The sequence below is a fragment of the Oreochromis aureus genome, linkage group 17 (genome assembly GCF_013358895.1).
Source record: "Oreochromis aureus strain Israel breed Guangdong linkage group 17, ZZ_aureus, whole genome shotgun sequence".
NCBI lineage: Eukaryota > Metazoa > Chordata > Actinopteri > Cichliformes > Cichlidae > Oreochromis > Oreochromis aureus.
This window is the reverse complement of record NC_052958.1, coordinates 17581694-17604256: the sequence shown is the minus strand read 5'-3', so window position 1 is coordinate 17604256 and position 22563 is coordinate 17581694. Positions and strand designations below refer to the sequence as shown.

The 22563-nt window shown below is 40.1% G+C and overlaps 1 protein-coding gene across 1 annotated transcript in view; it reads right to left on the bottom strand.

Annotated features, from left to right (window-relative positions):
• Nucleotides 1-18535, bottom strand: part of tmcc3 (transmembrane and coiled-coil domain family 3) — a 59935-nt gene extending 41400 nt beyond the window's left edge. Inside the window, exon 1 of the mRNA XM_031746316.2 lies at nucleotides 18267-18535. Coding sequence (XP_031602176.1) covers nucleotides 18267-18311 — 45 coding nt within the window. The 5' untranslated portion in view covers nucleotides 18312-18535. The remainder of the gene's footprint in view (nucleotides 1-18266) is intronic.
• Nucleotides 18536-22563: the final 4028 nt, after the last annotated feature.

The following is a 22563-nucleotide window of genomic DNA, read 5'->3' as shown; positions in this document are numbered from 1 at the left end:
CTGTGACAGACGAAGGGAGAAAGCGAGAGAGGAAACTGGGAGTTAAGTGACACACAGCTGTCCTGATTCGGCCTGATTATCCTGAGTCAAACAGGAAGGGAAACTCTCCACAGAGGAGACTGAGAGCTCTCAAACGTGACTCTGTTAGAAGAAACGTCTATTTGCTTCTCCATTTCCTTTGTTCCTCAAAAGATATCGCTGACATACAGAGACACACACTTTTTATATACTCTCAAATCACATAATGTTTCAAAAAATGTATTTTTCAACACCAAAGAGAAATGAAGCATGTGAGTATCATGACAACTAACTGATAACATATCTCCCAGAGCTCCAGGAATAAAGACATTAAGTGGAGAGGATTTCATTAAGATCTTGAATAATTCACAGCTATGACTCCCATCTAATGTCTGGTATCGCTGTTACATAGAAGAGCTAATGTGTTCATAATTGTCAGATGGGAATGTGGCTACATCAAGACGAGCAGAGGCAGGAAGCTGCTGGCCACTGCTGTGTGCATCACTTATCTTTCCTCCATGGTGTCAGGAGGAAAAAGTGGAGCAAAGACAGTTTAATTGAGCGCTGATTAAAGTTTAATTGATTCATTTCAGTCTGAATCTATTAAGTAGCATGGAGATGCACACAGATTTCTCTTGAGTTGCTGGAGCAATGAAGTTGGACACATTTTCCTTTACAGTGACTGATATTGCTTGTTGTTTTTTCACTGCTGTGCAGCATTTATATGGCTGTTTGTGCACAGATGGGTGACAAATTAAAGGCATTTTAAAAAAGCAGTGTTTGACCCCTGCAGCGAAGAGATATGCTGTCTCTGTCACGCTCTGAGAGACATCCTAGTTTTGGTCTTTTATGTTAGAGGGAAGCCAATCCTTTTTACACTGATAAGAGTGATCTCTTCCAGGATTACATTTATCGGGAATAAATGGTAACAGAAAGGCTTGATGAGGATGATGTGATTTGTATGCTCTAACCAAATCTCGACCCTACTGCAAACACATGGGAGATTTTGGACTGATCCGTTATTGAGCTCAGTGCACAACAGGTGGGTGAAATGAACAAATATGTGAGTCTTTATTTGGCTTTTAATTAAAAACCAATAACACAAAGTCCAAGGGATCGAAGAACTAAATAGGAATTCACAGGAGGAAGAATAGATAGAGGAGGCAAGTGAATGTTTCACATCACTCACAATATTGTCTGCTTTACTCCCCTATAAATGCTTTACCTTGGCAATGCAATTCCCAGCAACTTACTTTTTCTGTGCCTCAGAAGCATTTCCAAACTCAATCTTCTGAGTAAATAACCAAATCATGAAATAACACACCAAAACCTTGACTTATGGCTGGCAGAAATGCTTTTTTTCCCCATGTGGTGGCAACAAGCTTGCATAAGGTGTGGGAAATAAGCTGAAAACAATCTTACAAATCACAGGGGGAAAGATGGGACTGTATATACATGTCAGGCTGTTTAGACATGGGTCAAACCAATCAGGGCAGGGTACAAAACGACATGCAAGGAAAAAGGATTTTATCAAAATAAAATGAGAAGTAGAAATAAGGACGACAAGGGAGCTATAAGAGATGAGACAAAGAAAAGGACACTGGGAAAATGTGGACACAAGAATGAAGATCTATGAGGTGAAACCAAAACATAAATAGATTAAAAGAAACCAGGACCATGAAAGTTGGACCCCACTTCCAGCTATTATCATGAGAAACACGCAGTTAGGGAATAACTTTTGATCGACTGGTGTTATTTCCCACAGCAGTGTTTGTTTTTGCACTGGCACTGAAACCTTTTTTGATTTATTTGAAAATTGCTTTACAACAGTAGGTCTATTATGCAGCACATACTGCGTACAGCAGCAGCAGAGGCTTTATGGCTTCATGGAAGTAGTAGTCAGACTTTGAGTACAATTACCAAATGTTTCCTGACTTAGGGACAGCCCAGGATGCTTCACAATTAGCCTGCAAGTCAAGCCTTTGTTTTTTAGCATTTTATACCACTAAAGAAATGCAGGGGATAAAAGCATAAAAGAAGCAGAGGATTCTCATTCTGTTCAAATGAGTCTTTTTTTTCCAACATAATACACCACAAATATGATTTATGAGGCCATAAAATCCCTGAATCTTCCTTGGAAAACAGCATTATTCTGTCTCACACACACACACGGAAACCCACACTGCTGTGATTTTAGTTAGTATCTGCACAGCACCTCTTCCTCTTTTGTGGCGCCACATGGACGCGGTCAAGTAGATATGAAACAGCCAGAGGGAACAATTGAAGGAGGAGAAGGAGGAGGAGAAGGTCTGATGTTTCCTCTCCAAACAACTTTAACCGAAGTACGCTCTGAGCCACTGGTTTGAACAAGTCTGTAAACTATTTTCTTTTTAGGTACCGTAGCTTAAATAACATAATTAAAGACGTCCAAAGTTCTTATAAATTGTCTAAAACACACACACATTTTTTTGGTTTTTGTGTTTATTTTTACATATATTTGCCATCAATTCATGCTAAATTTGTGCATAATATTCCTCCATGATGCAGGAAATGAGGTGTCTCGGAGTAAAGCAAACATTTTCAGTCGTAAACACCTTCATTTTCACTCTCCCTTCGTTCCTTTTCCTGACACTCAAACATGTCTCAGGCACAGAAAATTTCCTGGCTTTTAAGCCCTGCCTGTGCCCTGCCGAGCCAAAAACACCCCTTCTTTCATCTCCCTCTGCTTCCCTGTCCTCACGTTCACCCTCTCTTCCCATTAAAGCTGCCACCCTCCTGCTCACTTTCATTACAAATCTGAGCCAACAATTATATTTTCCAACATTTTGATGCTTCTCCCCTTTGGAAGAGAACTTCCCTGCCTGTCTGTCACCTCTAGGCTTTTATCTTCTGCACAATCTTCCTCGCTGTCACTTATTCGTGTACTTGCAGAACTTGGCACTGCACGTTTAATCCCTTTCAAGTCTGCAGTTCTGCTGCAATCCAAAGGAACATTGAAAACTAAAACTGGGTGTAATCCCTCTATATTTAGTCCACAAGACTAGATTCAACTATGCAGATGTTCTTCCATGTTTTTCTGTTGATAGGGATAAGCCCCATTAGGCCCAGCAGTAAGTAAGTAAGGATCCTTAGACTTTCATACAAGCAGAGTAGGACGGAGGCTGCTGCGGCTAAAGCTTGGCAGCGGGGACGGTGACTAATCAGTCTGGGCATCCACATGTATCATCAGGCAGAAGTAATCAGTCTGACGTGGTATTATCAAACACTCCAACAGTGGGTCAGCCATGAGGCCAAGCCTGCGTGAAATGTAGATTCATCAGTGCGAGGTGCACGACTCTTTTATAAATCCGTCACTAAGTCCTTTTCGGCTAGACCTGAAATAAATCTTTGGCCACGAGGCGGGAAACAGAAATACGCTGATACTGTGAACTTCCCAGCAAACAGCTGCTTAATCTGCAGCAGATGAGACCTATTCACGTACATATGGAGTTTCTGGCTACATCTCTTCGTCTGCAGATTGGTGAACAGCGACTGCAGGGCGCACAGGGTCAGGGCAGATCTGTAGTGCCAAGTTTAAAACAGTGACACTCCTTCATCTGTCTGTCTGATCATCTTCATCAGCCACATCTCTGTGCTCTCCCTGTAGCTGTTCTCCTCTCCCTCTCCCATTTTTCCCTGTGTGATGGTTGCTGTCTCTCCCTCACTTCCTCCCTGGTGTGTGAGAATTAGTAAGCAGTTTTCAGAGGGTGAATATCAAAGCCATGGATAATCTCATGTGCCATTTTTCTTCAAATAACATGAGTTCTGAAATGAAGGCTTTAATTTCAATTGTGAAGGAAATGTTGAGTTTGTGTAAATATTGCAGTAATGCAGTAAATTTAACAGAGGCAGCAGATCAAAAGAAGCTTATTATTATGCGACCAGTTATGTGCACAGACCATTTTCTTCCCAGTCCTGCAGTTATCATGGTTCCTGAGTCGTACCCGGTGATTTACATTCTAGGTTTATATTGTTTCATGCTTTAACTACAGTATTATTTCCCAGCAATTCTGAGTTGTGTTATCTACGCTTCTAGTTCTCAGTTCCTTGGTTGTTGTTGGTTCCCTTTTGTTTCCAGTCTGCCCTGGTGTTGTCTTGGTTTGATCTCTGAATGAGGTCAGACTTGTCTCAATGTGTTTCCCTTTCTGTCTTTGTGTCGAGTCTGCATTTCTGTTCTCGCATTCCTGATGTATTCTGATAGTCTCTCATCCTGTGTGCGTTATGTTCCGTTTTGCTTCTCTTTAGTTCATTAGTTGGATTCTGTTCAGCTGTGTTCCCTCACGTGTCTCCACTTTGCCTCTACCTCATATCTACACTTTGGTCCTCAGTTTTCTTCTGTCCTTTTTTGTGTCGTCCCTCATGGTTCCTATAAGTGTGTCTTCCTTGTGCCCTGTTTCCCTTTTGTGTAGTACGTTCTGAGTTCCTAGCATTCCAATTGTAATAGTATTCTTGGTAGATTTGCTTCCTAGAACCACCTTATGATTTTCAGCAATAAAGCTATATCTCTGAGCATTTCCCTGAGTCTGCCTATCAGGCAGCACTAGATATGACAGTATTATACATTTACAAGCTTGTTCTCCTCAGATTAAAGTTGCTCTCTCACTCAAGGATTCAAGCTGTGACTTCATGAATCAACTTGTGCACCACATGCATCTGGTTGCAGTTGTCTATACTGTTTTTTTTGTGGTTTATCCTAAATTTCATGGGTAGCCTGCCACGTTAGCCCTAAGTTTATTATTTATGCAGGACTGCTGGTTGTAGCACTGCCTTATGTGTCGATGCAAAGGGTTTCCAGCTGTGTATCTTAGTTTCGAATCCTTGTTAAAGAGTATAAGCGAGCCCATCCTTTGTAAAAGGAGCTTGCGCCACAGTCAATGCATATCTTGTTATCCTAACCCAGCTATCTTTATCTGGCAATTTAGTGTGATATTATAACTTGGAGTGTGTCAGTTATTTAATTTAAAAATCTTCATAGTTTAAATCTTTGTTTAAAAACATTTTTAACCAATTTTCAGGTCAGAAGTGTTGAATAAATTAAATTTTCTTGTAGGTGAGCTTCATAAGCTCAGGATGAGCCAGGTACATCTAGTAAAACCATGAACAGTGTGCTCTAATCTTCAGTTCTCCAAGACATCTGACCTTGTGTGCACATTTTTTTAAGCCTTTAATTCAATTTCTTCATTTTATTTATTGCCTTCCCTCCTTTTTGTATCTCTGCCTCAGAAGCAACTCTGTTTCTTTCAAGCAAATCAACTGAAGAAGACTCTCCTCCTCCTTCTCCTCCTCTTCCTCACGCTCCCTAAGCTCTTTTCACCCTCTATAATAGCATTTCTTCAGGGAAGGCTAAAGTTCCCCGCTATCCAGCCATGCCTTTTCTCTCCAAGCCTAAATGAATGGGACACTTGAATGGGTGCGCTGGGGGTGGGTAAAGGCTGAGAGGGTTTAAGGAGATGTGGCGGTAAATTTAAGCTGACTGCAGCAGACTGCTGTACTGTCGAGGTTGGTCACACAGCCACAGCTTTATAAACCCTGATGCAGCTTTATTGTATGCACTATGTGCATAAATGGCCTAATCGATGCCGTTAGACACACAAATACAGTGGAGCACAAACATCCAACATATGCAACAGATGGTCCGCTGAATGGGCACAACAGAGATGGGCTTTTGTTTGCCTGGAGGTGAAAATAACCGGGTTATAAATCCGTCAAACCAACAGGGAAACATGAGGTATATCAGCTGATGTTGTTTTCAACCAATTCAAAGCACTACAATACCCAGAAATATAAAGGAAAACCTTGAGAAGGCATTGAGATACACCCATGGGGCATTACTAGATACAGACTCAGGCTGCAAATGAGTTCACAAAGGACTGTTCTCTGTATTTTCTAGGAATTCTGCTTCTTTAGAAATCCTTATCATTGTAAAACAAACAAACAAAAAACATTATTAAAAACTGTCCTCTGAAGCTGGCGGAAAAAACAATAAAAATGTTTGGACATTTTTATTTCTCCATACCATATAAATTTTAACTGTACAAAAAGAAGCTGTAGCTATGTTTAAACAGATGTTGTGATTTACATTTTACCCTCCAACAAAAGGCTTAAGGACCAAAATAGAGGTGATGACTGTTTTTCACACTGCATATAATGCAAATGTATTTCTTGGCAGTCTGTGGAAACTGCTGCTTTATCAGCAACTTGCTTTCAACCACAAGCAGCTGTTGGCTGATTCACTTGACAAATTCTGTTTAAAGTCATGCATGAATGCATGAGGGTGGTATTTACACTTGTAAACATATATCCTCTATTCAAGTTTTCTTGTTTTTCTAAACCATGAAAGAGACAGCTAACTTACAACCTCTACCAAGGTGAATGATATATTTCTTAATTTTAAAAAAGATGATCCTAAGAAAGTAAATATTATACTCCTCATTTAAAAAAAATAAAAAATAATCACATATGTTAGCTGTTTCTGTTTTTTTCCCTACATACAATAAATATAAGCATCCCTCCCCTTGCCAAAGACGGATGACCTTCCCCAGAAGAAAAATCTCCAGGATTTGAACAAAATTTTTTAAACTAGGGTGGAATAAGCCAGCTAGGGCTTCCCTGTGCCTTTAAGGTTTCCTCTTTCATACTCTAGTATCCTTTAAGTCCAAGAGGTGCATGTTTGATTAACTGATTCTAAAGTGGCGATATGTGTGACTGATCATCTCTCTCTCTCTCTGTCCGGGATTTACCTTGTCTTTTCTCTGAATTGGTAAAGGAAGTGGACAGACGGAATATTTTTAACCAGTTGCTAAAACCAGATAACTGAAGATGGCGGGTTGGCCAATTAACCCTACAAACAAAAGTCAGCAGAGGCAATGGTTTTAACATTGTCAGCTGGCCACTTATATCCACTTTATGTCTCAAATTAAATGTTTTAAACATAAACTGTTAAATTTGTGTTCAGAAGATTAAGGATTTTATAACATCACAGTAAAAGTAACAGTTATATTTGTATTTATACTGTTCTGCTTTTAAGTCTAATGTCATTTACAATTCTGTGTCCAAACATTCCTGCAGTTTCTAAAGTCAAAACAGCACCGAGGCACCACTAACAGATCAAAATTACCCAAGTTCGTTCAAATAAAATGATCCGCATGGCTGTCCTCCTCTTTGTTTCATTAACGTTTGGTGAAAAGGATTTATGAGGTTAACTGCAAGTCAGCGACACTATGTGGACAAGAGTGTGATGAATTGAAGCGCTCAGGACCCAAATATGGATACATGGAAATGGGTTAGCCAAACTTAAACTTAAAGCAAGCCTTTCATTTTGTTTGCTGAAAGTCCATAAAGCAAAGTCCACCAGAAAAACAAATAATTCAAAACTGGCTGAAAAAACAGAAATGATTTTTAATAGATAGGAATGGCAGGACTACACATGCTAACACGCTGAGGGCTAATGGGAATTAGACACAGCTAGGAGAAAATGAGCCAGAGGTGCCCCAAATTAACACAATCACATGGGAGGGAGTAAAACTCAATATAAGACACAGAAGATAACTAACAAGCAGAATAAAACATGGATAAGAATAAAACATAAACTAATAATTCAAGACTGAAAACACTAAGAAAATACATGAAGACTGAAATATAAACTGTAGACAAGAATCAAACAGAGAATATGTAATAATAAACTCAACGCGTCACATCTACAGGAGCCAGTGAAACCTGTGCCATGAAGCTCCCGGCGCACAGTTTTTGTGCTGATGTTAATGCCAGAGGAGGTTTAGAGCTCTGCAGTTACCGAGTGAGCAGAGTTGGTGACTTACACATTATGCAATCCCCCAGCTCAGTGAGTTCTTCATAGTGAATATCAAGGAAAAGTGTTTATACACCAGAATCAAAGATTAGGAGGCGTGGCCCAGCATTTTCGTCATCATGCTGTAGTTGTTATACTTTGTTCTAATTTTTAAAACAAAGACACAAGTCTGCTATGACTATGGATTAAAGAGAGGTAGTAAAAAATAAAAGCGTTTCCAGTTAACAGATTCATCTTTACATCTTTAAAATTGTGATAAAACAGGGAAACCATTGGATCTAACATGAAACATATTAATTTCTATCGCATGTCCCAGTCTTCTGCCACTGCTAGAAAAACACAGTTACATGAGCAGATCTATCAGAATGTGTGAAAGCTTTCATAAAGGACAGCACAGCCTCTCTGAGCAAACACCCAGGCATTGCAGGCTGTTTGAAATAAATATCTAAAGGGTCACGCTTTCAAAGCGTGGGGCAGCGGCCACGCTTTCATGTGTCATCCCACCGCACACCTACGTCACCGCCTGCCCCACACCGCTAGATTGTGACATTTAGGCCCCTTTGTCTTCTTCTGAGTGGTTTCAGGTCTCTCTCCGCTAATTTTGTTCCCTCAGAATCAGTGACAACTGCTGTGATGTGTAGGTGTACCGAGGCAGAGTTAAAGGAACTGGAAATCACAAAGGTATGACATTAAAGTGAGAGGTCAGCGAGAGATAAGAGGAAGCAGTTCAACAAACCGACACCTTCACTGTTATTTCGTCAAAATATCAAGTGACTCAGCTGATAAAACCCCGACATTCACATACTGTAGGATGGCCAACAGCTAAAAGTCTCCTTTATAAATAGCTCTATAGATTTATTAGCTTTTTGAGCAACAGAGACTTATAGAATCCACTGTTTCTCAATGTTTTCTTTGCTAGCTGTGAGACACATTAGCCAAAAACATGCTAGCTTTCCATCTTTGCTTTATCTTCTAATGAAACTTAAAAGTTAAATAAATTATTGTGGGAACTCTTTGTTGTTTTTAAGTCTAGTTTCTTTACAAATCAAATAGTTAAGTTTCAGAGCCAAACCAGCTCCTTTTGTTTATATGATAAGCTGAACTAGCTGTTAGCTTGCATATAGCTGATATTAGACTGGCATCAATGTTCTCAAGCAACTTCTTGTAACACATAGAAGAACGTAGGTTACTGCTGATAAGAATTTGTTATAAAAGAGCAGATTTTTTCTCATGCTCTCTCTTTATGCTCTCCACTAACCTGTATTTAAGTTTTTATCCTTGTTCTGATGTGACCTAAAACTTAACTTATGGATTAGAGGGATAAAATATTCAAAACCCCATTCAGCATAAGGTGATACAGTTCAACAGCGGCCTCCGGCATGAGCATAACCCTGAATTAAAATCTTTACAGAGCAATCACAATGGATCATCTCAATGAGGGTAGGATTGTAAGCAGAAATAGAACTAAAGTGAGGGAATCTAACGCTTCTATTTTCTGCTGACAAAATAAATTATGACAGAAGGAAGACTAAGCCTCTGTTTACACTACAAACTCTTCAGACCAGGCAGCTTGAGGCTAAAGTCAAGGACAAGGTTATATGTTAATGAAGCTGAGCACGCACACAACAGGAAACCCGGTTAAAGGATGAATAAATCCTATCATATCAAGCATTCATGTTCAAACGTGAGGAAAGGAAGTGCCCCTCAGACTTTAATTTAATAAACTAAATATACAGACATGCTTGTGGCTTTCATAAATCACTGCAATGGGTGAAAACATAAGTTTCTTTTTAATAACAGGTAAGTGATTATTTTTACAAAATAGGTGGTTTAATCCTGGTATAAATGTGCAAATTTTGGTTTTTTATTGTAGAAACTGAACAGGTGAAATGCCTGTCAAAGTATCCCGTCACTGTAGGGGTAAAGGGTTTACGTTTTTCCTTTAATTAGTCATTAGCGTGTGTCTGAATGTCTGCTGACGCACAGCTAGGGCCATCAACAGTAAGAGGCTGCTAATAACATTGCTTGTTGCCATGGTGATAAATTGAGCATTGCGCAGAAGAGATGAGGAGTAATGGACAGTGACTATGGCATGGCGCCTTTCGTTAGTGCGTGCACAAAAATCAGAGGATGCAGAGGAAGTAAGTTGAATAAAAGCTTGTCAGTGAAGGTCATTATCATCAGGAGAGTTAAACACAAACAGCTCCGGTCTAATCAGTGTCTGATGAGGCCACGTTCAGTTTGTGTAAGTCTGCTGCCTCCCTCATCTCCTGGTTTTATTAGTGAGGGAACACAGAGGTGAGACATTCTTCTTTATAATGTTGCTTCACTTTGTTGAGGTTTTCATTTATGGCCCGCAGTCTTAAGGTCCCACAAGAGCATTTCAATCAGGTTGAGCTCTGGACTTTTGCTGGGCTACTGCAACACCTTGATTATTTTCTTTATCAGTAATTCTGTTGCAGATTTGCTGCCGTACTTGGAATCTTTGTCCCAGTGCATGACCAAATTTAGGTCAGGCTTTAGCTGTCAGACGGATGTCCTCACATTTGACTCCAGAGCACTTTGGTACAGAGGAGTTTGTGATTGACTCAATGTCTGCAAGGTGCTCAGGTCCTGTGGCTGCAAAACAAACCCAAATCATTACCCCTCCACCACCGTGCTTCACTGTTGGTATGAGGTGTTTGCGCTAACATGCTGTGGACATTGTTCTAGAAGCCTTGTGGTTTGTTGAGATGCAGCAGTGTGGACAGTGAAAATGGAGACTTTCTAAAACGATGATGCATTTTAGTCATGTGATGCAGTCATGTGACCAATTAAACAAAGACAGAGGAGGGCATTATACAGCAGTTGTTTTGTTTGCTCTCAATTTTGACAGCCCTATTAAAGATTAATATCAGTTTGTACATACTCCAGATAGCTTTTCTTCAAATTATTTAATTCTCACTCGCTTTTGCAACATTCTACTTTTGTGTTACTCGCAGCAACAACTCTACCTCATTGTTAGTCCATCTAAAAAACTCGGTGCTTTTCCTCGACCTTTTGCCGCGTCGTTTCAACGAGCCGGAAAGTAAATAAACGGCTGACAGAAATGAGGCAGACCGAATCTTCTTGCGCTTCACGCATGCTCAGTACTGGAATGTAAGTGTTTTCGGCCGTTTCAATGTGGACGCACAACTCTGTGAAAACGACTGGAAACGCTAGTGTGGACGCGGAGACTAGTCTAAGTCTAGCTGGCATGTTCTTTCTAGAGGTAGGAGGCTTTCTCTTGGTTGTCGTTCCAAACAAGAACACTTGTTAAGTCATTTTTATAGTCTCTTTATGAACTTTAACATTTAACTGAGGCCTGTAGAGTCTGAGGTGTAGCACTTGGGTTTTTCTGTATCTCTGAGTATTGTATGGTCACTGATCTTGGGGGGAATTTACTGGCCTTATAAACCTTCCCCAGAGCACAAAACCTAAAGAGGGTGTACTTTCTTTTTACCGTGACTGTGGGAAGCTAGACATTTTCTGCAGCAGTTGGTGGGGACCAAAAGTAGAGCTAAAACTGAGATAATATTGATTTACATTCATCAATGTTAAGTAAACATGAATTTAAATGAAGGACATTACTCCATGTGCTGGATATGAAAATGTAAATTGGTAAAGAAACTATAAAACTTCACTGTGTAGCACATGCCATACTGTTACCAGCATTTGGCAGCTAAAAAGGTCCATCCCTAAAAATACTGGAACTAAAAACTTTATATTACCCACAAGCTTCCATGGACCCTCTTAAACTTCACAACAATATATTAGGCCTCAGGGGACACAACTACCTGGGCTGGCTAAGCATTTGACCTTGACCTTCATTGTAATTTGACCTTGAAACCATTTCGAGTAATCCCAAAAGGTTGATTGTATTCATCTTGACATAGTGTTTAAAGTGGGAGAAAAATTTCATCACTTAAACAGAGCTTCCCTGTGCTAATGTGAAATCCCTCAGTCAGAACATGGTATATCATCTTTAGATGGAAACTAACGAACTAACTCTAACTTTTCATGGATGCCTGGGTGTTTAACTTCATTTATTACACCTGATAGAGCAGCCACACTGACCATTTTATTACAGATGAAACAATGTAGACAGTTTGTAACTCTCAGTGATGCCACAGTGTTTGTTTGACTTTGGGACCTGAAGCGGAGTTTGGACCAGGAAACAGCTAATGACATCAGACTTAAAGACTGGATAATAAAAACATTCTGATTTCAGGATGTTGTAATAAAAACATCATAAAACATCTAAGTATTAGTATAGCCCTCATTCTTCGGGGGGATTTACAGTCTTTGAATACTCTTCTTCCGTGCTATTTTAAATAATTCTCATTATTTATGCTCCTGCTCCTTTTATTGGCACACTCTTACACCTTCCTTTTGGCCTCTTGCATCAGCTTAGTTTAGCTTGTTATCGCTTTCTATTTTGCACTACGGTGCTTTTGAGGCTAATGGGAATGTTGCAAGTTTAGCAATTTAAAATTTTGTAAAAAATTGTTAGTTGTAGCCACTAACGGTGTAGCAAGCAAAGACAAAGACACACATGCATAAACGCACACACAACTCTTTTTACGGAAACCCTCACAGACACTTAACCTCAGCTGATTCACCTCGAGGATATGCATTTAATGTCTTTAATGAATTCAGTTCCTGATCTCGTACTGGCTTCTAACCAGCTGCTGGCAAGTCAACACAGTAAGCGTTACGTGGAGCAACGAGCATTCTCAGAAATTTATATCATGAGGACTGACAGTTTTCAGGCAGATGTGAGATTGTGAGTAATGGTGAAGATGTGGGCTTTTGTTCACTACGTGCTAGACACGCTGAATAAACTCTATAAAAATGTCTGGGTGCAAAAATAAAATGTAATTAGCATGAGAGGAAAATGTGAGTCATAATGAGACTTGAAGCAAATGGAAACATTAAATATGAAAACAGAACAGAAGTTTTTTTTTTGTTCTACAGCATGCCCTTTAGTGCGACTAGTACTCTTTAATAATTATTTATCTCATTACAGCCTCTTTTATATAATTTAAATGTTATATTTTTTATCTTTAAAAGACAGCAGAAGTAAAAGTTGTTTCAGTCCATTTGTTCACTTGGTTTTAATGGCATCTTAACCTCGATGTTAGTATAAATTACAATACAGACATGCAGGAGATGCAGCATAGTCATGGCTGTGTGGACCCTGTAACCCCAGTCCCAGCGAGGTACCATCGTCCATTTATGAGTCCTTCATAAAGATCATAATCATAAGAATCAGACTTTGACCCTTCACCTGGAACCACTTTGCCCTGGGAGGCCCTACTGGGGCAAATAGGCCTCAGGGGGATACATAAACCTCTCCATCTTTTTAAGGTGGCAATTCATGGACGATTCATGACCAGGGTTCCTTGTCGTCACCATAAGCTCACTTGGTTGAGCTTATGGTGCTCCAAATACCAAAGGTTGGAGTAGTTGCATGTATTCAAGTCTTCCCCCACAATAGCCCCACTTTCTCCTTGCTTTCTTGTCTACTCTCTGCACCGTACTGCCAAACAAAGACTATAAATAGAATTAAATAAAAGGAAATCATCCCACAACACTGAAATTCAGAACGGAAACTGTAACACTTTGATAAGAGATAACTGTATCTGAAAGTGTTTCGATGTTATCTGAGGAGAAAGCAGAACTAAATTATGCCAAAAACCTTCAGCTTGTCCTTCACAACAAACCGAATTTGTTCCAGGTGGCATGTGCTGGAAACAGCATTATGGTGAGAGTATAATGAATTAAAACAGTCAAGGTGTGAGGACACAAAAGCATTCATCCGTCCTTCAGCTCCTTTGTCTTGTTTTTGCAAATTCAAATCATCAAATTGTAAATGTGATATCAAGAGGCATCTTTGTGCTTCATGACTTGTGGCTCGATTTTACCCGATACATTGTGGAACTACAGGAAGGAAACAATTCCACATATTTTCTGAAGATGATGATTTTACTCACTTTTTCAAAACTTTATCTTTGTGAAGTTGAATCATACAGCTTCGAATGCCCATAACTGGCAACCATAAGCTTGATTCTTGATGAATCAGGAGAATAAAGGCGCAATAACTGCACAGACATAAGAAGCATTGTTTAAAGTCCAGTGGCCTCTGTGATTAACCTGCTGGTTGGCTTTCCTGTCTGTAGGCTGGCATCAGCATGGATTGACTGGGTCTTGTTCAAAGTCCTAAGCTGATATAGAAGGAGGTCAATCAGCCTGCAGGTCTGTTTGTGTTTTTGATGTTAAAACAATAATAAAACAATCTCATGAAGGCGCCGTCATTAAAAACCTCAAAGAACCACCTGAAGCTCAAAGGTCAACTTGCTATCAACCGCAGCGTGACAGCATTTGTACTACTGCTCAAACTCAACAAGCGAGAGAATCATAATATCTACGAGCATCTCTTTCATTTTTGTTGCATTAATATCCAAGAAGCGGCCCTACACCACTCTGAAACCCCTGCAGGGTCTTTATTGCTCAGCAGAAACACAATTACTGAGTCATCTGTACACTTAGAAATATGGTGCCTTATGAATTAGGCACCTGTTAGTGTACAACACAAATAAAGCACACCCCTGAAACCATCAGGTGGATTTACTTCATTATATCACACACGTAGAGGTTTGGGCCTGCAGGTGTAGGGTGTTTTTGGGCCACCTCCTGGCATTTTCTCCTCGCTTTGACATAAACTCTGACATAAATGTTTATGTGAGTCTGTGACTGTGTGCATGCACAATTATATATACACAGATATATACAGCTGCCGTACTGGTTGGTTAAATGCATGTATTTCTGGAGGCAGAAATAGCAATGCTATTGTACAATAATGTTATTTTTTAATACAGTTTCTGCAGTTCTTCCTGCTCGTTCTGGAAGTCTGGGCTAGCAAATACAACTAAATATTTATAATTCTTCTTGGTTTAAAATTTAAAAAATGTTATTTATTTAGAAACAATTTCTGATGGCAGCGACTTTGGAAAGATGGTCAGGAAACATGAAAAACTGCCTGTGGAGTCCGGTCAGAGGGAGTTATACTGACAGCCGCAGACGGCTGAATAGTCATTTGGCTCAAAGTCTTTTCTCCTCGGTGCTGCCGTGTCCATGCCTGCCTGTCTGACTGTCTGACTTCATATTTGTGGAAACAACACACTAAACAGCTTTATCTGAAAAACACTGCAGTGCTGCATGCTTTTGTAGTTACTTGGTAATGTATGAAACGTTACTGCCATGCTTAAAAGTTTTAGACGTGCGCTCCTTTTCATTAATCTGAGAACATATAACATATTGGCATCTACTGGGTGGCAATACAGAAATCTTTCCTATACACCTCACTGCATTTAATTATTTGCTATTATTAATCTCTGTCTCTCTTCCACAGCATGTCTTTGTCCTGTCTTCATCCACTCACCCCCAACCAGTCGCCCCTTCCTGAGCCTGGTTCTGATGGAGGTTTCTTCCTGTTAAAAGGGAGTTTTTCTTTCCCATTGTTGCCAAAGCGATTGCTCATAGGGAGTCATATGATTGTTGGGGTTTTTTTCAGTTTTCTTTGTATTATTGTAGGGTCTTTACCTTACAACATAAAGTGCCTTGAGACATGTTGTTGTGATTTAGCCCTGTATAAATAAAATTTAACAAAATTTTTATGTAGGGTTTAATTTACTGAAATACTGAATAAAAATGGTCTTTTATTCAATTTACTTGAATAAAACATCATTTGATAATGTTTTATTCAAGTGTTATCAAATGGCTAGATTGCTTTATTGTACTTATGTTCATAGACCCGCCCCTCACCCCGCCATTCAGCATTCAGGTGTGCCGCAATCTTCCCAGGAGTGGAGGTTCCAACAAATTCATAACAACAACAACAACATCAGACCATGCAACTGCAAAAAAAACCCAAGAGATACATCTCAGACTCTACAGGTTGGGTTAAAGTTCAATTAGAAAAAGACTGAACAAGTATGGCTTCTGTGGAAGGGTTTCCAGGAGGAAGCCTCTTCTCACTATAAAGAAATGGTAGCACGGCTTATGTTTGCAAAGCTGCATCTGAACACAAAATTCCTGTAGGAAGCCGAGACCAAACTGGAGATGTTTGGCCATAATGGACTATACCAACAGTGAATCACGGTGGTGGAGGGGTGATGTGATGATTTGGGCTTGTTTTTTAGCCACAGGACTTCACTGAGTCAACTATGAAGTCCTCTGTAAACCAAAGTACTCTAGAGACAAATGTGAGACCAGATTAAGATTGGCAATAATTAGGTCATTCTGCAGAACAATGATCACAAACACAGCAGTAAATCTAACGTCAGATCTAATTGAAACGCTGTGGTCGGACCTTGAGAGTGCTGTACATAAACAAAAACCTACAAATCTCAATGAAGTGAATCAACATTATAAAGAAAAGTGGGCCAAAACTCCCCAACAACAATGTGAGATGGATAAGATCATACAGAGAACGACTACTTCAAGTTACTTCAAGGTATTCCTGCTAAAAAAATAAATACTGCCACATTGTAGTATTTCTTGTGTTTTTGCTCCTTTCAGGTTGTGTTTAACAAATTTTGAGACCTGATATCGACCAAATACATTTTAAAAAATTATATCCTGATAAGTAAAACCTTAGAACTGACAGATGGTGTACTTCTTTTTATCATGACTGTAAGATGATTGGCAGGGTTATGGGATTTTAGACATACTTGGTTAATTACAGCCCTCAAGAAATGGTAACTAAAACAGATGGTTCAAGTCAAACCACATGAGAGAAGCAGTTAGTTGGTGGTTGAAGGTGGTGTGATCAGGAGGCTGCTGCTAGATATTTTCGATTGCAGCTCATTTCACACCCATGAAGTGATGTCCTTAAAACTTAAAGGTATTCTACTACAACTAAAGTTATCTCTACTACAAAAACCAATAAATGTCCAAACTGCATATATTGTTTCAATTCTTTCTATTAAAAATTAATCAGAGGAAGACAAAAAAAACAAATTCATATTTTTTAGATTACAAGTCTGTTCCCCATTTATTCTGGACTATAACGCAAGCATTCATGTAATTACCACATTTGGCCACAGAGGGTGCTGTTGCCCCCACACAACAAAAGCTACATAGTGTTGCTTTAAGTGCAAGTAAGGATGAAGGTTAAAAAGATATTTCTTGCTATGGTGTCCTCTGAGATGTTCCCTCTGTTATGGGGTTAAAACACAGCGAGAGAGCAGGAGGAAGACAAGACGAAGCACTGAGATGAAGGTCTTGAATGCTGCTGGTTACCATGGTAAACGGATGGAAGTGTCTACATTTCTCAGGCTTCGCACACATACTGCACACAGAGGGTTTGACAACATATCACGCATGCATAAGTTGTGAAAACACAGGCGACAGCTGATTATAGACTTGTTGCTGAAGGTTTTTGCAGCGCTGAGACCTTGAGGAGAATGACAGATAAAAACTACCAGCTTCTTCCCTCTACTGTTTCCTTGTTGGTCATCTGATGAAGGCTGTTAGCCTGACAGGACAGGAAGAGGCTCATTGTGGTGGAAGTGGTTACATAAGATCTTTTTTTTTTTTTAAAGGCATTTGTGTTGTGCATATACTGACACAATGAGGCACATAATGCATGTGCGCACATAAAACACACAGTGTCAGCACAATAAAAGCAGCCAAAAGCACAGCGCCCTTCCAGGGATACGCTCTGGGACGCTTTTCTCTCAGACACAGAGTTCAGCAACCGGACATTTTGATAGAGCAGATGAGATTGTGATGGACAGATAGAGAAAGGAGGAACAGAAACAGAAAACTTCACGGTTGACTTCTTTTAGAACAATCATGAAAGAAAGAAAGAGAAAATAAAAACAGCCCAGGCAGTTTTAATAGGTGTGCATGGCCTCTGTTTTGGTGTAGGCATTCCTCAGATGTTATTCAAGCTCCAAAGGCCAATCACACGTCGATGCTCAGAGAGAAACGTGGTGAAACTTGTCTGACTCGACCTCAAACTATTAAAAATCACCTTCCTCAGTTATGTATAGTGGCAAATGCTAATGTAATCACAACACAGCATAAGATCAAAAAATCTTCTTTGTAGTCCTGTTTTATGAATGTATTATCTAATCAGAGCAAAATCTCTTCCCCTGCCTATAGGAATATCAAGTTCTTACTATACATCAGAGCACATTTCATTCATAAATTAATGCTTTTGTCTTTGTGTGACTGAGCTGCTGTGAATATAAAGTGACTGCAGGTGACTTCACGTAAACGAAAAAAGAAGCGACTTTTTCATCTCTCATCAAGCCGATGACAAGATAATCAACATTCAATCAGATTTTAGAGTGAAATAAAGTTCAAAAGCTACCTCTGTCACATAGATGAGTGGAATATCGCTGTAGTTCTTCCTCATGTCTCCTCTTCCTCACACCCTGAGGTCAAAGTGCATTCCACCGTGTTTTTCAGGAGACCTCTGAAATCATCACAGAGCTCTGTCTGGCTCTTTGAAGTTTCACAACTCCCCTCTAAGAGGAGGCAGTAGTGTGTGTGCCTGTCTGTCGACTTCTGTGTGCAATGCAACCGTCTTATTGTGAAATCTAGTGCTTCCTGTCTCAGCAGAGCTGTCAGACCTCCACCAGCACTGCACTCACTCCTTCTGAGCTGCCCTGTTCTTTTACTCTCCTCACACACTTGTGCCTTTCAGGCGGAAAGACCACCTTAAAAGGCATGAGGGAGCCTGAGTAGGAATTGTCCAGATCCTTATCGGCCACCCTCCACCGTCCGGGACACACTTTGCACACAGTAACAACAACAACAGCAATTCTCCACTGCCAGTCAAAAGGGAAGAAGCAGAGGATTATGAGATGAGGAGGGACTGAGATAGAGACAGCCTTGGAGAGAGGGAGGGGGATTTAAGGGAATGAAAGAGTGTGGGAATGCTGAGTTAATGCAGGAATCTCCTGCTCCCTGAGGGTGAACGCACTCTACAGGACAGAGACTCTGACAGCACTGCTAATCTGCAGCGTCAGATAACAGCCTCTGTGTGTGTGTGTGTGTGTGTGTGTGTGTGTGTGTGTGTGTGTGTGTGTCCAAATTCAAAGCTGGACTTTGCACCCGCTCCCACTCAAACTACACACATAGAGGATAATAAACAGGGCTTATTTATTATCTCTTTATTGTTATTATTAACAATTCCACTGAAGAGTGAGTAATTTTAGTAATATCTGCTTGCTAATGTCTCAGGGCTGTAATCCTCATATCCTTCTAAATACCTTTAAACGATGACACTGGTGACACTTTTCCTCAGTGTAAACGGACAATGATTTAATGCACTCAGTATTACGTCCAGAGCATGAACTGTTTATAAAAGAGGAGAGTAACCGCCCTGACGTTACGCACTGGCTGATTGGCTCAACCATGAGCCAATAAAAGTGAGCCAATCTACTTCCCTATTTGTACAGATATTGGAGCAATTCAGTTGAGGGTGCATTAGGGGGCACTTGCAAAATAGCACGAGTAATAAATATATAAAATATGCATTTACATGTGTGCTGATTGGTTCAGTAAAGATTTACCACCATAGACAATGTAAAAGATGAAGGCAGCTGCAAATGTGTCATCCAGTGCATTTAAAAGGCTAAAAGTTTGAATTTTGATGCTTTTTTGGAGGCAGGTGATTTTGTATATGGATGAAGGAGCTAACTCTTGCAAGGTTGACTCTTGCAAAGTGTCACAATCCTGGCATTTAGTGGAACTGTCAAGTTGAACGCCAAACCTGCAAGAAGGAATACCTTCCTGAAACACACCTGCCTGTCCGCTCTCCATCACTGTTCCTTCAGTTGTTCTGGCACCTCACCTGCCAGCCAGTAACTACTAAACTGGACACAACGACATAGATATTATAGATACATTATCTGCTAACCTGTGCTAACAGACCAATGAAATACTAGTATTTCACCAAAACTTAATATTAGTCAGGTAATCTGTGCAGATACACCTGTCAGTTAACTTACATAACCCACAGCAGAGTTGTTTTGAAAAGGGAAGTTATCCACAGAGGCCGTTTTTGTTACCAGGCTGTAGACCTTTTTATATTTCGTGTTTATTTCTCCTGTGTAGAGACTTGCTTCTGGAGTAAGCCTCAAGTGGCCACTGAAGGAACTGCAGATTTTGGCACTTTTGCATTGCCTTATTTTTTCTTGGTCTGAGGTTACTGCTTATTGCTTGCTTTATGATCAATTGGGTCATTTTGAGTCTGTGCAAAGGGGCATGAGGGCGCAAATATGCTTGTGTGCAGTTCACCAAGGACACCAAGCAGCCCACACACCTGTTTTTTGTCACACTGCTCCCAGGTGACGGTAAACAGCTAAAACATTAAAGCTGCTCAAAGGCTGTGCATAGAAGCAACACAGAACAATTTCCCACATAATCCAGAGACTTTATTCCACTGTGTCTGTGAAGCTCTGCTGCTATTATAATGAACCAAGCTTCACTGAGGAGCATGCTGCTTCATTACTAAGAAAAATACACAGTAGTTTTTACTAAAACTGCTCACTAGATCGCAAAATGTTCATTAAAACAACTCAGCAGCATTGCAATGTCTATTTAAGTGACATTTATTACAATTATTAAGCCAAACAGTTGATTAGCAGTTATATTTGATTTTGGTACTATCTGGAACAAAATGTCCTTCTGCAAATATGAACCTTTTTATTTATTTGAAAAAACATGGACATGCAGTTTCACATTTCTCAGAGACTAGAAATTGAGGTCATGACACACAAGTACCAAGCACTGCTTTTCAGGCAGAAGGAAATACTTTCCAAGTTGTGTGCTCTCAACACAACCTTTACAGGAGTCCTATTATTCTGTACCTCGTTTTCTCTCATACATGTGCTGCCAGGTTGTGGCTGTGGTTCAGGAGCTGCACAGGGTCATCTACCATCTACTGAGTGGGAGGTCAGAAATTTGATCCCTTGTATCCCTGGGCAAAACACTGAACCCCAAGTTGGCCATGATGCATCCATCTGTCACCTCTGCTAAAGAAACACGGCATGGAGATGAGGGAGTGCGGACCCAAATGCAGACAACGGAGATTGAGGTGGGCATTAACAGAAAGCAAAGACTGACTAACACAGAGCTAACAAAACCTATACTGGGAAAACTAAACACTACATGAAACCTTAACAAGAAACAAGAAACCTAAAAACCTGGAAACACAAGGGGAACAAAAGCAGAGGAAATGCAAAAAAAACGATTACAGACAGAAGAAGACAGAGGACTAAATATACAAGAGGGTAACGAGGGAACACTCTGGGACTAATCACACATACAGACACACACAAGACAGGGAGGAAGCAAAACAGAATGCAGGACTGTCAAAGTAAAACAGGAAACCAGAAAAACTAGATGCAACACAGAGCACACAAGGGAGCGATAGAAACAAAACCTAAATACTAGAAATCCCCCAAATTCAGTATATGAATAATCAAAAACATAAACACTGGATCACCAGACCCAGGACCATGACACCATCAGAGTGCTCATGGGTAATGAGAGGATTCAAGGACAAATGTTTCAAATAATGAGGTCAGTTTAAAGTTCAGAATGCTTGATTTAAGAGAGTTTTTTTTCTACTCTTGGCCCTGTGTGATGTCAGTAAGAGTGGTCATATCAACTAGAGACAGGTAAGCATGTTTAGTGTACTGACCTCCTTTCTTTTGTCTCCATGTTCATATTTTGCTAGTGTCTACAGAGTCCCTCTGTCTTATCGTTGTCTTCATCGTTTCTACTTCCTGTTTTATTTTGGTAACTGCTTTTTCTTCGACCTCCCCTTTGCCCATCCATCCATTTTCTCCTTATCAAATTCAGGGTCAGGAAGCCTATCCCATCTGCCGCTGGCCAAAAGGTGGAGTCTTTTCTGGATAATTAGAATATAGTATTTCCTCTTCTCTTGCCTTCCCTAACTCTCTGCTCTTAGTAACTTAATTTTCCTGCTCATTCTTGTTTTGGAGTTTTGTCATTTTCCTGATGGTGTACATTTGGAGTTTTCTGTAGATCCTCCTCATTTTTTTCTGTTACTTTTTCATAAGTTAACATTTACTCTGATGCCTTTACCCCTAAGTGAAGCCCTGCACTTGGGTCCGCTAAGGAACTTTAGTTAAAACCTGGCAGGTATCCTCAATGAAAACTCTTTCAGCCTCTCATTTAGGTGCATTTCAGGAACTGCAGCACTTATAAATTATGGCAAAAAGTCTTGATATATTGAAAAACAATAGTAGACCTGCAGCATTAACAGACCTGTGCTTTTCCAAAGCAAACACACATGATGAACAAAGAGAAAAGGGATTGTGATCTCGCTATAGAAAACCAAGGGAGGGGATGCCAGTGACTGACAGGTGATCTCTTCAAGGCTGCGGGGGGAGAAACATTAACAAAACATTTCTCAGTCAAGCTTTGAATTTCTCCTTCATGTGTGCAGTATCAGTCATGAGGAAGTGGGCAGAACTGGGACATTTTAAAAGCCAAAGGAGAGGGGAGGTCTATAAAAAAAATCAAAGGCCTGAGGCAATGACTATGACCCACTAAGTTGAGCTAACATTTAGAAAATTAGAGATTTTTTTTTAAAAGAAAGTGGAAAAGGGAGCTCCTCTAGGAGTCAAACC